This window comes from Eurypyga helias, unplaced genomic scaffold (assembly GCF_000690775.1).
Source record: "Eurypyga helias isolate BGI_N326 unplaced genomic scaffold, ASM69077v1 scaffold9578, whole genome shotgun sequence".
NCBI lineage: Eukaryota > Metazoa > Chordata > Aves > Eurypygiformes > Eurypygidae > Eurypyga > Eurypyga helias.
Genome location: NW_010268870.1, coordinates 49,723 through 65,780, shown reverse-complemented (window position 1 = coordinate 65,780; position 16,058 = coordinate 49,723). Strand labels below are relative to the sequence as shown.

Here is a 16,058-nt window from a genome sequence, read left to right as displayed (position 1 = left end):
GAATGTATAATTTTTGTCACTTTGCAAATTCATCTGTCACATACAGAGACGGGATTCTTTGTATGTGATAGGATAGACCCGTGCAGAAATGTGGTAGGGTACCACACTGAAGGCTGTTCACAGTGTAGTAGATGAATGCGTTTTCATATCTATCAAGTCATTCCCAAACAGAAATAACAAGAAACAAAGCTTTTATTTATTTTTCCCCTCTGTCCTTTCTAGTGAGTTTTCTCATATTTAGTCCCACACGAATAATCAGCTTCCTGCTACGGTCTCTCCCATCAGTGAGGCTTTATGTGTTTACTTACAGAGTCCTTTTCTTCCCTGTCCAATGGTTCCGTCACATAAATAACCCCGTTCTGATCAATGGAAAATGGGAGCCTAGGCAGCTTTTCTTTTTCAAAAAGCTCATAAATTACATCTGGATCATTTGAGTGCACCTAAAAATACAAAAAGAAATCAGGATAGGAAGTCAGAAGCGTAGATCGAGATTTAACAGGAATCATTTCTGGACCACAAACAGAAAAGATTGTGTTCCTGTTCACTTCATAATCCAGAAAATGAACCTTTTGGCAGGTTCTTAGGAAGAGAAGCAGAAAACCAGACTGGTAATCCACTTCTGCCCTCTGAATTGTTGTGGTGAAGCCATTTTACCTCAGTTTCTCCAGCTGCCCAGATGGGCTACGACATACCTTTTATGGAAGAGATTTGGGCTGTAGAGCTAAACGGTGATATATGAAAAGAAAACATTATATGTATTTGAATGTCTTGACACTAATTTATTCCATGTCCTTACACTGTCTATTCCTGCCTGTTGTTTTAGTTAGTCTGCTGCAGATGTGTGGAACAACAAAACAAATATCCAGTGCCTATCTGCACGTACGCAGATGTGTGCGTGCTCTTTACATGGATCAAAGTCTGTGATGAAGAATTTTTAGTGGGGTCCTTCCGATTTAAGATGTAAAGCAGCAAACAGACTGCCAAATTAATGAAAGAGTCAGTATTACTGTTTACGTTTTATACTATAGGTCAGCAACTGCATTTCATTTTCCCCTAGGCAGAATCAACATGTCATTGGCTGCCACATGAAATTGATATACAACTGACCCCAGAATACGAGCCCTTGTTGCATGTTAGTTTTTCTTCCACCTGTTTTCACCCTGGACTCCCTTGGGCTGTCACTGAGGCCAGTGGGAACAGCACCGAGACCGTTACTCTTGAAAACAGGATCCAAGGAATCCTGCCATATCCGAGGGATGACGGCACTGGGGGGTGTCAGTGCCAAGGCATTTTTCAAAGTCAAACATTTCTGAAAGGCTGCTGGCCTGTTAGTTAATATTTACAGATGTGTATATTGCTACCGGTCTGCAGTTACTGGCAAAATATTTTGCGTTTTCACAGTGAAAAGAGGAATACCTTGGGAACGCAGGATGCCAAAGGAGGGAATTTCAGTCCTTCCTAGGTTCTTTTGCTATAGCAGGTGTGCTACGTCACACAAAACAGGTCACAGTAGATGTCCCCGAGTGTGAGGGACTGCCCACAGCAGGGTTGCAGTGGAGCTGGTGCCCCGTCTTTCTGTGGATGGGAGAAGCTAACCTCAAAATAACCTTCAATAGGTTAAGCTCCTGGTTTGCTCAAAGCCTGGAGGACCTGTGGTGTTGGAGCTAGGTTAGAAGTGCTCAAAGAAACCCATTGGGGGAGAAGAGCAGCACTTCCACAGAGGTACCCAACTGCCACATGTCTGTCTGGGAGCTTCCTTGGGGTGTCTCAAGAGCTTTATCCTTCGTACTGTGCAAATAGCCTTGTAAAGCTCTCTTTTTCTTCCAGTCATTATGCTGTAACAAAATTCTCCAAATGTTTCCTCTATCTATGAGATATTCTCACACACAGGCAGTGCTAACACCCTTTCCAAACTTAAGGGCAAAGTCCAGTCTCTAATGTTTGTATTGACTGTATCTCAGTAACCTTCAAACCATTAACTTTCATACTAACAGCAAGTTAATTAGACCTGCATTAAAGATCATTTCCAAAGGATACCATATGAAAAATAACTGGGAGGTGCCAAAGTCCTTCTGAAGACCCTGGTCAGGAGAGGTGCAGGGAGCAGCCAAAGGCCCTACCTCGGTGATGTTGACAGGGTGGATCTGGGTTGAATTTTCTTGGATGCGTATGGTGGGGGGAGCTTTCCACAAACTCTCCTTCACAGTGATGATTACATCAGCGCTGCTGGTGAAAGCATTCATTGTCATCCCTGCCATGTCCTTCACGGTGACAACAAGTGTGAAGGTGTCCTGCTTTTGAGGATCTAAGTAATAAGAGCCTAGAGACAGAGGAAAGAGCCAAGTGAAATGAAGTTGAGGCTGTGGAGATGGTTCACCTGCCCATTGCCTCCTACATGCGCCATGCTTCTTCATCTGCTCCAGGCTCACACCTTAGATTGGTCTCTGTGCCAAATCTCAGCAAGCCATTTCCTCTGACTTCTCTGAAAAATGCAGCACAGCATCATGTGGACGTAATCATATGAGACCTCTGTGCTGGGAGTCTCACGAAGTGCAGATGCAGCACTGAGCAGCCTGCATTCCAGCTAAGGCGCTTGTACAGCCCAGCAGAAGAGACATGGCTTTTAAATCACTGCAGTTTAGTTGGGATCATGTGGATAGCTTTTCTCTGCATTTTTCATGTTGCTGATTTTGGTTTTCTAGATTTCAAGGAAGAGAATTAATCTCAAGATAGGAGTCAATGTAGACCTGAGGGTGAAAGTTTCCATCTTCTTCTCAATGTATTTTTAGATCCCAATCTCCATTTCTGCTAACTTTTCTTGAATTTGGTGGGACAAAAGAAGTTACCCAAAACCAGGGCTTCAGTGAAGTTTGTCCCACTGACTACATTTACTCAAAATTCATCAGAGCTGTGCTGTTGTTTTGTTCCTAGGTACACCCGAGAACTCACGCTTGCTTTTTGACAAAAAAGAATCTTTTTACATACCCATCTTACTTGGTGAGATTTCTCCAGTTACGTTATTGATCTGGAAAAGCATTTCCGAATAAGGGTTGGGAAAATGATGGAGAATGCTGTACGTTAGCTGTGCATGGGGAGTTGTAGGATCATCGCGGTCAGTGGCGTGGACTTTCATGAAGGGCTTGCCTGTTCAGATTAGAGAAGAAACAGTCATAGGAGGAGGCTGAAACCTCAACACATAGTCCATTCGAGCAGAACTCTCAAGCCTGGAAGGCAGCTTACGGCGACCTGCTGTTGTTTCATAATGCGTCTGTCATGGTAAACCATGCTTGTGTGTGGAGGTTACATTGACCCTGTACCACCCCACAGGTCCCCCCTCCGCCAGCTCTGCTTGGTAGGACCACAATACGTGTGAAGACCAGTTGATGAAGGTGACAGAGCTAACTCAAAGAGCTATCTACAGCCAAAGAGTGCCTGCACCTGGAATGTAGCTCACTGCTATCTCTCTCTAAGGCTGCTTTGCGGTCCTTATACAAAGGAGTTCAACCCAAAGCAGCTTGAGAAAAATGCCTTACACACAGTTAAAATTAAAAGAACAATCATACAGTTAAAAATATTCTGGAAATGCATAGTAACAGAAGTGATTTTTTGCCTTTTGACCACCAATGCAACGTTCAAAATTTTTTTGACTTGGATGCAGTTGAGGAATACAGTAAAATATTGCAGAGTGGTTTTCTGACCACATGGAGTTTTATACACATATTCTTTAGCAAAAGTTTCTTCTTGAGTCCATAGTCACAGTGATAACTGCTGGCAGAGTCCTTTGTTTCATTTCAAGATATGGGTCTCAAACTTGATACTTTCAAAGCAGCAAGTACTAAGAAATATTTCTGGTTACACCCATCCATTTCCACCATGTAGTGTCACCTCTTTGCCCTTTCATTATATTATACATACTTGTATCCTTATTTTGTACAATCCTGTGGGAAGGAAAACTGATCTTTTTTCAGCTTGTAGAAGTATAGCACCCACTTTATATTCCTGTTAACTAACCTGCCTAGCTTCCTATTAATTATCATCATGATTACCTGGACGGGAGTTCTGCCTCACTACTCCAGTATACTTTATCTGGTCAAATTCTGGTGGGTTGTCATTGATATCCTCCACATATATTGTAACAGCATATGGACCTTTCACTACTTTTCCTTTTTCATCCAGACTTTCCACCTTAATTTGGAAAAAGAAAGAAGAACAAAGAAATATTTTCATGCAGATAAATTAAAATATTAAATTAATATTAGGATATAAAATGCCAAGTCATTCTTACAGTGATGCAAATCTGGTGAGAGCCATCACTGTGTGTCTTCATCTACAAGGACACGTTTAACAGTAGCTCACTGTCAATAATTCACCACAGTATATAATGCCAACAGAACAAAATAACCTACTCCTGCTTCTGATAACACTTTTCAGAGGGTGATTCTCACTTGCAGTCTCAGCAGACTACTTGTATTCTTGCACAGCTTAGACTTCATGCTTATTTTTCAAAAGAAACAGACACTTTCTAAAAAACAAGGGTAAAACCCAACATGATATAGTGAACTCAAGTATGCTATTGTAAATATCAACCAGAAAAATAGGTGAATCTAAGGGTTTGTAAAGAAACCTTAATTCTTAGTTCCAATTACATTTTTGTTCCAAACAATGTGACTTCTGATTTTTCAGCCTTCTTTGGCTTTAAAGCCCTAAGTATATATTATGTCTGTCAGACTTGATTTTATTTGCACATAAATAGATCAAATCATGATTATTTATGCCTAACCAAGTATTTGGTTTCTCAGTTCTGTCATCATTTCTTGGCTGTAAAGGATTCCCATGTTCAGGGTTAATAACTTCTGTGGCTAGAAAATTGTCGTCTCTAATTCCAATCGAATTGTACTTTAGAGCTAAGAACAAGAAACCGTTAAACCTGAAATGCCAGACTTCAGAAAGATAGCTAGGGCTAGCTAAAACATCATCATGTACTTTGTCTGATATTGATCCTCTCACGATCATCTCCCTCTCAGTAGCTAGTGCTTCAGAAAAAGACGGTACCATTTTTTACACAGAATAAGAGCACAAGGTTATATTGAGACCAAAAGATTGTGTACCAGCTGTCCTGCTCTCAACAGTGTTTATGATGAGATTGTTATGAAAAGAGTATAATAGCAGGACAAACACAGTGTGCTCTTTTCTCTGACTTCCCCCAACATATGCCAAACAGCTTTCTACTGTTATCTACCGGAAGTTAGATCAGTGCCTCTGTGTATAAATGTCATTTACTCACAACTTTTGTCACTAAATAGATTATAATCTTCCTAAGTAGATTACAATAGTTTATTTTCCCTTTCTAGCCATGGAATTCAACCTATCGGTCTTCAGGGATAGCAAGCAAATCTCATTCATGGGGCAGATTTCATTTCCAGTCAAGTGTCCTCCTCATATTATTAAAGGATTGGTGTCGGCATCAGGGTAATTTTTGTTTTCTCAACATAACCTTGCTGTGCTAAGGAATGTTTTCCTGTGTAAAATCTTTCAGAACTGTAAAACTATGGCTCTTTCAGCAAAGCTCAGTATTAAAAAGGAAAAGGTGCCTGTAAACATACACAAAATGAATAATTTGAAATTTCAACAGTTTTCCATTAATTTCAGGTTTACCAAGAAAGGGTGAATATGAATAACTATTTTTCATTGAGTCTTTACCTGCAGCCTGTGCACTGTTTTGGTCTCCCAGTCCAGAGACCCATTGAGATACAGGATGCCTGTCTTCGGCACAATGTCAATTATTCCATCTTTTTCACCAGTTGCTCTGAAACTCACAGCAGGTGGGTCTAATGTGAACTAGAATTGTCAAAAATCAGAGGGAAAATCATCCTTTTTTCAGCATTTTCACCATAATATAAATAATTTCATACTTTCGTGTCTTCTAAAATCTATTGCCAACAGTGGGCTTGGCTGGGGGAATGATATTCCAAGAGTCTGCTCAAACAAATCTGCTCTTTTCTGATCCTCAACAGAGAAGTTTTCACATTATTTCCTGAATGCTGCAGGAAATCCCAACTGTGTTTTCTTTCCAAAGCAAACGTCTGCTTAGGACAGGGCTTTGTCTGAGTATAGGAATGGAAAAAAATGACACACATCCTCCATTTGCCTGGGAGCTGGATCTGTCCTTCTGTGGTTATGGCTTTGGAAAGAAAACCTCAGAGCTGAAGGAAAATGATGACACAAGTTACATGGAAACCCATTCTCTAGGAATGCTGATTTTATTAATCCCTGTCTTAGGATATCGTCTTAAAGCGTGTTTGAGAGAAAGGGTTGTCTCGTACTTTTTGCATGTACACTCCTGAATTCCCAGATAGAGGAAGTCAAAGTTAATTTCAGATTCCCTCAGGGGACTATTCTTCCCACCAGCACAGATGATAACACTCTCTCTCTGTGAGGTCAGTGTGTGCAAATTATGGGGTTTTTGACCAGAGTGGATAGCAAGAGATGCTTGATTACCTGGTAAATTAAGCGCATTCCCCCTCCTTCTGGAATAGAGAAATCCATGTCCTTCAGAGGCCCAGCTACATGCAGTTCCCCCAAAGGCTGGCACATAGCCTGTGGGAGAGAGAGAAAGGGATGGAGGAAAGCAGCTGAGGGTTGTCTGCTGTCACCATGTACGAACAGCAGCTCTCTATCACTGAGCCTCTCGCAAGATAATGGAGAAGACTTGCTGGTTTGCACAGAGCATTTCCGGGTCCTTTAGTGCACATCTATTTTTAAAACCAGTGTTATTTATTAATTAATTTGAAAACAAACATTTTGCGCCCTTCCCTTTTCTAACCACTACATAATTAAATGAGATTTGATCTATTTTCAAGAGCAAACAGAAGCACCGAAGAGCTGAGGGTATACTGAGAGCCATAGGAAATTCATAAAAGAATTTGTGGATCACCCCTGTGTCCCCAGCAGGACCAGCCATGTCTGATCCAGGACCCTCCCAGCCCTGTGGCCACAAGCGTGTCGGAAGACCCAGTGCTGCACCTGGGGATAGGGAAAAATTTGGACTGCACCCTTTTTGTAAGGTGGACCTCCCAAGGTCCCCTGCCCCACCATCCTCAGCACCCTGACGGTCTGGCCAAGCTGCCCTGTGCCTTCACATCGGTAGCATGTGAGTACAAACCACAGCCAGAGCAAACACATCCTGCTGATCTTGGGCTTTCACCTCATGACAAAAATGCCATGCAAATCTGTCTTGGCCTCTGTTTTCTTCCTAATGGCTGGCAATGCCTTCATGTGTTTTTTCTGGCAAATTTTTTAATGAATTTTATAAGCACCCCCTCCCTAGTGTCCAAAGACCTCTGGACACACTTACTCTAACATTTCAGGGCTTTTCTTGCTTTTAAGCAAAAAAAAAATCAAAGCAAAAATCAGCCTTCTAGAACAGCTCTTGCACACAAGACAATTCAGCCTATGGTTCATCTACCTCTTTCTCCAAAGGCAAAACCAAACTCCCTACATTTCTACTCTTCTCTCCCTGACACCAAGGTCTTGCAGTGCTGAGGAGCTGCCTGCCAGGATTAGGGCTCCATCATTTGGCTGCACAGGTAAAACTCCCTTTCTTCTGGTGTAAAAAAGAGTTTATTTATAGATAAATACATATATTTATTTATTGATCACTTTATAGATTCGGAGCGCCATTGCCATCCTATCCATCACTCCATGGAATCAGGATCCAGGGAGTGAATGCTCTCTGCTGCATGACTTTTCCCCTGGATTTGGTCCTATTGCTGCTCGGACAGCTATTTGGCCTCTCACAGAAAAGCACAGTTTACGTATTACCAAGGGAAAACTTAATTCTGGTTATGACAAAAACATAACTAAGTTCAGCACAATTTACCCTAAAGCACTGCTCTGTGTGTGTGTGTCACAAGTGGTGTTTGAATAACACCATATTCTGTTTAATAATAGCCAGAGATGTTGCCTTCCTCTCCTGCAAGTGGTTGTGTCTCTTTTTGCAAAGGAAAACTAGAACATTGTGAGAGCTGGGGAAGGAGGCAGAGGGATGAGAGTGAATCCTACTGACAGTAAAAAATACCCCCAAAAACCATGTAATAGGTTTGTATATCAGGAAAGAGTATTTTACAGCCACTACTTTCACTAAATGCTGAATGCTGGCCTCTGACAGGGGCGAGATAGCAGGACCCTGGCTCTGACCTGCGACAGCACTGGTGGGACAGCCTGGCTCCTGGAGGTTTTTCCCAGGGCCATTTTGTGGAGGAGTTTTGCTTGATCATGCTCCTCACTGTGGAGGAACAAAGGCTAATGCTATAAAACCCAACAGGTTCAAAGTTCAGGCTATGAAGCAAGTAAGAGATATCTCCTCCTGTTGATTAAAATTACTTTATGTGGACCATAAATATTTCTAACCATATGTCTACAGCATGAATCACTACTTAGAGGCCTGAAGGGGAAGGAAGGCTTTCTCCTTGGACCATATCCACCTGGAATCACTTTTGAAGGGGGCTGTAATGGCTGCTGGATGGCTTCATGGGGGTTAGCACTCCCATGGGCAGCAACTCTTGAAATGGGAAAGAAAAAGGAGGTGCTCACTACTGCACCTCAACCCCATCTGTAGTGTCTCCATATTCTGAGGATTTTTTTTTGTAGTCTTGAATTGGACTAATTTTTTATCTTTTCTTTTAATATCAATTGCAGAGTAGAAGCCACCACTGTAACCTTTACAGACATCAATACATCTATTGAATTTAATAGATGACGTCCATGAATAGCATAATTAATACTCTTCAGTTGCAGAAAATCCTCTGAAAAGGGATTCACATAGATGGAATAATGAGGACAAATAACAATATGCATGTTTTAAACTATGTGCAATTATATGTCTTAGAATACATTTACTATGTCAGCACATTTATGGATTATAATGCACATGAACACAAGATACAGATGTCTTCACTCTTTGGTGATTTGTTGGATCATTTTAAAATCTTTTCTAGAGTGAAATCCACTTGCTGAAAGAATCACAGAATAACAGAACAGTTTGGGTTGGAAGGGACCTTAAAGACCATCTAGTTCCAACCCCCCTGCCATGGGCAGAGACACCTTCCACTAGACCAGGTTGCTCAAAGCCTCATCCAGCCTGGCTGGAAGAAGTAATATCTAAGAAGGAACTAAAGGGTCTAAGTCGTTAAACTGGCTTCTTCTAGGTTTTTTAAAGTTTTTTCCTTACGATTAACACATCTTCTTAACTTTTGGCCACGGGGTCACACACGTGTCGAGGCCACAGTCCCACACCCAGCATTACAGCCCTTCTGCTGGCCCACACTGCCAGCCTGACCCACAGACTGGGATGCCTGGCAGGTTGGAGCTCAGAGGCTCTCAGGCAACCTTTGCCATTTGCTCCCAGATAAACAAAGGAAAGGTTGTAACTCACCAAGTGAATGATGAGCAGAAATTGAAGTCCACACAGCTTAAACATACTGGAATATGCTTTGCTTCAGCTCCTGCAAAGAAGAGGTGATAGTCACTTTAACCTCATAGAGTTGGGGTCACCGGGCTGGCTGGGAAGGTTGAGCCCGTCAGGTCTGTCCGCAGTGGTGCAGGAGTTGCCACATGCTGTGAAAGCCCCCAACAGCTGTCAGATGTTGAAAGTGGCACACAACTTCAAGCCACGCAACCTCCCCATTGCAATGTACCTGTGTCATGCAAGACCAGTTTTCATTTCTGCTTTACTGAAGGCAACAACACGTTCACAGGAAACACTATAACCACAAGAAGATGAAGGTTTTGCTAGAACCATCCTGAGGCCTCTGTCTTCTGGTTACCAAAAAACCCGACTGATCAAGCTTGCAGAGGAAGCTAGAGGTGTCTGCACCCCTTAAAACAATATGGCTACCAGAAATGAAATTTCAGAGCCCAAGGAGAACTGCCTGCCTCAAATTTAAAACAAAAAAATATGCTGAGCCCATGCTGCAGTGACTTGCATTACCTCCTCCTGGAAACCAGATGGGTTCCTCAAAAATGAAATCTTTCTTTCTCACTACTTAGAGATTTTAACAAAAAGGACGAGCAGTGGAAATACAGCCATTTTGCAGGTTATGGGTTCACATGGTAAGTGCCATCGCTGTTCCCTTCTCTTTGAATATAAATAAGATTCCCTAATGTCGTGCCATTTGTTGTGCTGTTGCAAGGCCAGGTTGAGTGGCTTGATCAGCCCTTGAACACTCATTTTTGCCTGGAAGCTGCTACCAAGTCTCAGTAAGGATTACACTGCCAAGGACCAAAGCCCCAAAATACATACTCCTCAGTCACTCAGAATAGAGTTTGTGTATATATAAAGTCATACAAAAGTTTTCAGTAAGAGACAGTTTCAGGATTAGAATAAGATCAGCTTAACTGATCTCAGCCTGAGATCTGGCTGAGGCCTGGAGCCATATTTTCCCCTTCATTTCTCAGTTTCATCTCAGTGTTATGTCCCTAATAATCCCTTATGGTTCCCATGCCTGAACAGAAATCTCTAGGATAACCAACATACAAATATCCCAGCGTCTTTCAATAATAAGCATTCAGAGCACAAACAATATTCTTGGAGTTTAAAGATCAGTAACAATCACAAGTATTTGGTTCCATGAAAAAAAATATTTTGATTTTCTTTCAATGATTGATTTCAGATGTTTAAATTCAATAAAGAGGAAACAGGGGAAATTGATCCAAATCAAATACAAACCAGACTAAGCCTTAGCACAGCAGTCATCCATTTTACAAGGACAGCTGAGTTCCTAAGATTGCCAGAAAAACCTTCCACAAAGCCCTAGCTACAGCTTTCCAAATCTTCCCATGAAATGACAGTTAAATCATCCCTTACCTGTAACAAGAAAAGCTTATTTTGCTCTAAAAATGCTTCTTCCTTTCAGCAGTGGGAATCACCTCTGCACAGGTTGGCCGTGTCCGCCTGTGCTTCTCCACACAGTTTATAGTTCCTCAGACTCGCCCTAGAGGTTCAGCGGCTCAAACATTAACAGCGTGGAGAATTATTGATTCTTAATGACTAGGTGTGGTATGAAACGGCAGCCATGTAGGGAAGCAATGTAGCGCCGAGATAACTTACAGCCTTCTGTATTTTTATATCCCTTGGGACTTTTCTTTCTGAATTCATTTTTTTTGTTTGTTTGGTTTTGTTTTGGTTTTTTTTGTGAGGCTGTGAGAAATGAACATTCAGGGCATGGGTTGGAAAGATGTCCTTTCTGTAGGAGAGGAGTTGGAAAGGAGAAGGCATGGGCCTCGGTGAAGACAACGTTTGCTACTCGGCTAGTCTCAGGGATAATTCCTACTCAGAAGGCAAAAATTGGACATGAGTCACTTGTTCTTACAAAAGATCTGTGCATGGGAAGGACCCAGCCTAATAATGAGAATAATTTGTTAGGTACCAACTCAGAAAGTCCAAATTCTGTCTGAGCTCTGCCACAAATTCACTTTGAGTAACTTTGACCAAGTAGCTCTATTGACCCATTTCCAGATACTCATCTCATAATGGATGTAATCATGCCTTTCCCTCATCTGTCAGCTTTCATGTTTCTCTGGGTTTTCAGCCCTCCAAGGGCATCAGTTCCTGCTAGTCTCTGCATTAAAGAACCTGTATTAAGGGGAACTGAAACCAGCTGGACTGTAAAGGACCATGGTAAATTAAATAATAAACAAAACCCATTTGGAAAAAACAAGTTTTTAAAAAAATCATAATCCTTCAAGTGTCATGCTTTCTGCTAACTCACTTTTTAATATTATGCTTATTTCAGAAATTTCGAACCGGCTTCTTTTATTCTCTCATGAAATGTTACTTTTTATCCAGGTTGTAACTTCTGCTTTCAATTTCCTCGGTACATTAGATTGCTCTAGAACACTGTTAAATTATTTGTGCAGCACATTAAGTATTTTGCATCCTAAGAAAGGAGCATTTAGAATCGATTACAACTGGAAGGAGTACAATTCTGGGAAAGGTGAGCTTTCTGTTTATGCTTCAGACCGCGCTTTTCCCTCGAAATCGGCATTTGTTTCTCCAAGAAAAAGCCTCCAGATTGTGCTTTCAGCACGCTTTCAAACGCAACTGTTCTGCGTTTGCTCATGCACTCGGAATGATTCAGACTTTCTCAAAGCTGCTGGCTAACAGTGAGTTATCTTTAGAGCACAGCTCAAAACCAAGTTTCCATTAAAGCGTTAGAACTCATTGTTGAAGATTTCAAAGTAATCATAATAAGGGAGAGGGCATTGAACTTTCTTGGAAATACACTGACTTTGACTTGCATGCAGATTAATTGTGTATTAGTTGGATATGAATGAGAAGTTCTTTCATCATGAAGTATAGATTTTGAAACGGCCAGCATTCATACTGCAGTAACAAATTCACAGAAACAAATTCCTAATGCCGTTTCTACCCCTCCTGTACATGACAACTGCAGAATAACTAGTCTTGATGTCTGAAGTCAGAGTCTCATAAACAAGTTAGGTGTTTTTCTTTCAACTGCTAGAGTGTCTGCTTGCAAGTCCAATTATTAGGAAGTGCAGTGGGGTACTAGAAATACAGATTTAAGGTACATAATATGCTTAATTGAACACCTGTATTTTTTGAAGTCACTGGAAGAGGTAAGCCAGCTCATCCCTAGTGTCTTTCTCTGGCTGAAATAATTTCCCAGCCACAGAGCAACTACTTACAGGTTGTAACCACACAAGAAAAAAAAAAATCTCCCATGTCAAATACATTACAAAGTCCAGAAGCACTTAAGGCTTTACAACAGTCATAACACCGTGCCACAGATAAAATCACAAGAAGAAACTCAGCAGTGAGACTGGTGCTTTGAGCCGGCTGTTTCCCTGAGTAAATCTGCTGAAAAGAAGGCAAAAATCCAGGTGTTTATTTTGTGAATCATTGGTTCAACGAGTCAGTTTTTCCAGAAACAACTCTTCTTATATCATTAGTCACATCCTTTTCACTCGTCCCATTTATCAGCTTTGTCATTCCTCCTTCGCTCCTTTTTCATGTTTTCTCGTTGTCTTTTATACTTTTACTTCTTGTTTCCATTCACCTGATGTCTCTCCACATATCTTGTCCATTTTCAAAACTAATGGGACCTTCCCAACCTCAGCTTCTTTGCCTTTCTCCTTGTCTCGGAAATACTTCTTTTACGGATCAATTAGGGCACGATCTTTTCACAACATCATCAATCTGGGTCAAAATGAGCTAGCACCAGCAGAGGAAAAAAAAGACATAGAAAAATAATGCTTAATGGAAACTCAAGTTTCTGGTTATCTAGCTCCTTTCCTTCTCCTGAGGCAGAATCAGCTACACCCCCAACCTCCATGCTTGTAAAAAATTCAAATAATGGCCACGCCTAGTCTCCATAGGTAATCCATCATGGTACTTCCGGACATCTGCTCATTCATATTATTGTCCCCTGGATGCTGCTCAGTCACTCTCCACCTTTGATGATGAGCTGTGCCCCAGATTCTCCCTGGTGAGACTTCCCAGTGCTACTGAGAACAGGCTCTTACAAACAATATTTCCTGAGCAATGGAACTCCTACCGATGCACTTATAAAGTATTTTCATATTATCTTCATTGCACTGGTTGTTGCATTTCCATAATTCTGATTTTATTGGTATTTGTCTATGCTATATAGTCAGCTTTAGCGGTGTAACCTACTTATGTCTGTCTTTGTGCTTCTTTTGTGAACTTGAGGACACTAAAGAGCTCTTATTTGACAGTTATTCTTACTACCCTCCCTAATACTACTTCTGCATAAGGACGTATTACGACCTTCATTTCAATTATACATAGACCTGGTCATTCCTGATAATGCTTTTCTTTTGTCTGTTTCTTATGAAATAATTCTTATCAATAATATTATCTTATATCAATCTGTTTTTTTCAAGTCCATCATTTTTTTTTTCCTTTTCCCTCTTTCCTTTTGCTAGGACTGTGCCTTCTCACCATGGTACAATTACCAGACACATCACCCGTATCTCCTGTACCCTGCACTTCAAAATAAATATATTCATCCTCATCAACACTTCACTTTTTTTTCCCTGACAGTTCTTTTGAAGCATTTTATTCTCCTATACAAACAGTGCAGTCTCAAATTATTTGGCAAGATCTCTGCAGTTCTCATAATCTCGAGAACATATTAAGTGTTACAAGGCCCCATATTACTTGCATTTAGGATGCTCTTCAGACCTTCCTTTTAAATTTCTCACTCTATTTTGATAATCTTGCCTTTTCTACTGTTTATACCTCTGTTCACATTGAGAAAATTTGTTTATGCAACAGTGCAACATACGATGTTGGGGAGAGAAAACTTGGACAAAAACACAAACCAAGAAGATCAGATGGACACAGCTTTCTGAGCAATCATGCAAAACAAGAGACACCATGGTAAAGGGGGTAAGGGGGTCAAACTATGTAGGCGTGTGTTGGGATAGGAACATAGTATAACATTGGCTGTTTGGCAAGTTCCCTGTGTGATTTTTGTACTGTGGGGCTTCACCATCAGGCCCCCTTGATCCTCGTTTGAACCCTTCTAGCTTGCTTAGTCAACAGGAGCACAAAAAGGGTAAGTGGATGTATCCAGCAGTTCACAGTACTAATGTTAGATGGCCAGGGCCAATGAAGCTACCCCATCTGTGCAACCCTGTTGCCTACACAGGAGATACGGCCCTCGAATGCCTTTGCCTTGGATGAAGAAAATCTTACCTGGATCATCCCTGCTCCAAGAACTGGATACTCAGTTTTGATAAGTTAACCTTAATTCTTGGCCAGATTCTTAGTGCCTGTCTAGGTGAACAGGTAACAGCCCCAGGAGCTCAGGTGAGCTGCCTGAAATGGGCACTGCCTCAGAAGCAGGGCCTGTTCCTTCCCCGCTGGCGTTGCTCTGTGTCTCCAACACCTTTGTTTGGCTGTCCTTGGAGGACTTGGAGGTCCGTTGTGTTGATGAAATTCTCCCAACCACTGATGTGTCTCAGCCTACCCATCTCCTCTGGCAGCCCTCCTCCATGTGGTACCTTGTCCTCAGCTCGCATTGGCACCGACGCTAGATTGCAGTTCAATAAATCCCCACTGGGACTTGGGCCCAAACTGGTCTCATTTGAAGACTCTTCAAAGCAGGAGGAAGCTGAATCAGCAGCATGCCTGGCTCTGATGAGGCAGCACATCCCCACTTTCGTTCCCAGAGGGTCTCCTCGAAGGCCTTGGTCAGCCCCAGCCCTGCAGAAGTTGCCCCACACGTGCAGTGCTCCCAGACTGCATCCACACGGCCTCCATCTCCCCCAGGCACAGACGTGTGACCTCTCCCTCCACAGACAGACAGGCCGTACTGGCTTGCCTTCTTCACTGCTGACAGAGGAGGCCCCTTGAGGAGTTCCGCCATTTGCTGCCGTCAGGGCCTGGTCCCTATTAGGTGCTGAGCTAACGCTGTTGAACTCCTGGGCTATTAAACTTGCCCAGGTCAAGATGATAGATTTTAGTTTCCCTTTTTCTTCTTGCAAGCAATGACATAATGGAACCAAATGGCTCTTCTGGAATAAACAACACATATTCTAGAGATTACTTGCGTTTACACTATTTATTGCAAGACCTCCAAAGGAGTTTAAAAGTTGAGCTCCATACTGAAGCACAGGGAAATTCTCTTTCAGCATGCTGGTGTCCTCTAATTCTCATGACATCTTAGGGTGGTAGATGCATTGGAAGTTATAAAGTGCATATTTCAAAATCACTTTTTTTTTCCTTATAAATGCAGAAGAAGCAATTTTTTTACCTTTTTCATTTGTCACTCAATACATATAAAGACGTGCACCATTTGCACTGCTCAAAATATGTAACACTATGTCAAAACAAAATAGGAAACCCAAGTCATTTCTCAGCTATAGTTTGTTTAGAAAGCATGATAGTATTAAGACATGAAACAATGATGAAGCTGGCAGGCTGACACTATTTTTTGTTTATTCACACAAGTATGTAAATGCAGATGGCCTTAGGACCCGTGAATCAGATGGTCTTAGAGCATTCTGTCATC

The 16,058-nt window shown here is 41.7% G+C and overlaps 1 protein-coding gene across 1 annotated transcript in view; it reads right to left on the bottom strand.

Moving 5' to 3' along the window:
- CDH17 (cadherin 17, LI cadherin (liver-intestine)) overlaps positions 1-10,962 on the bottom strand; it is a gene marked incomplete at its 3' end in the record, with an annotated part of 19,615 nt that extends 8,653 nt beyond the window's left edge. Inside the window, exons 1-8 of the mRNA XM_010157895.1 lie at positions 10,865-10,962; positions 9,434-9,503; positions 6,499-6,597; positions 5,701-5,838; positions 4,047-4,185; positions 2,986-3,144; positions 2,121-2,320; positions 309-440 (exon numbers count right to left, since the gene is read on the bottom strand). Coding sequence (XP_010156197.1) covers positions 309-440; positions 2,121-2,320; positions 2,986-3,144; positions 4,047-4,185; positions 5,701-5,838; positions 6,499-6,597; positions 9,434-9,478 — 912 coding nt within the window. The remainder of the gene's footprint in view (positions 1-308; positions 441-2,120; positions 2,321-2,985; positions 3,145-4,046; positions 4,186-5,700; positions 5,839-6,498; positions 6,598-9,433; positions 9,504-10,864) is intronic.
- Between the last annotated feature and the right edge of the window lie 5,096 nt (positions 10,963-16,058).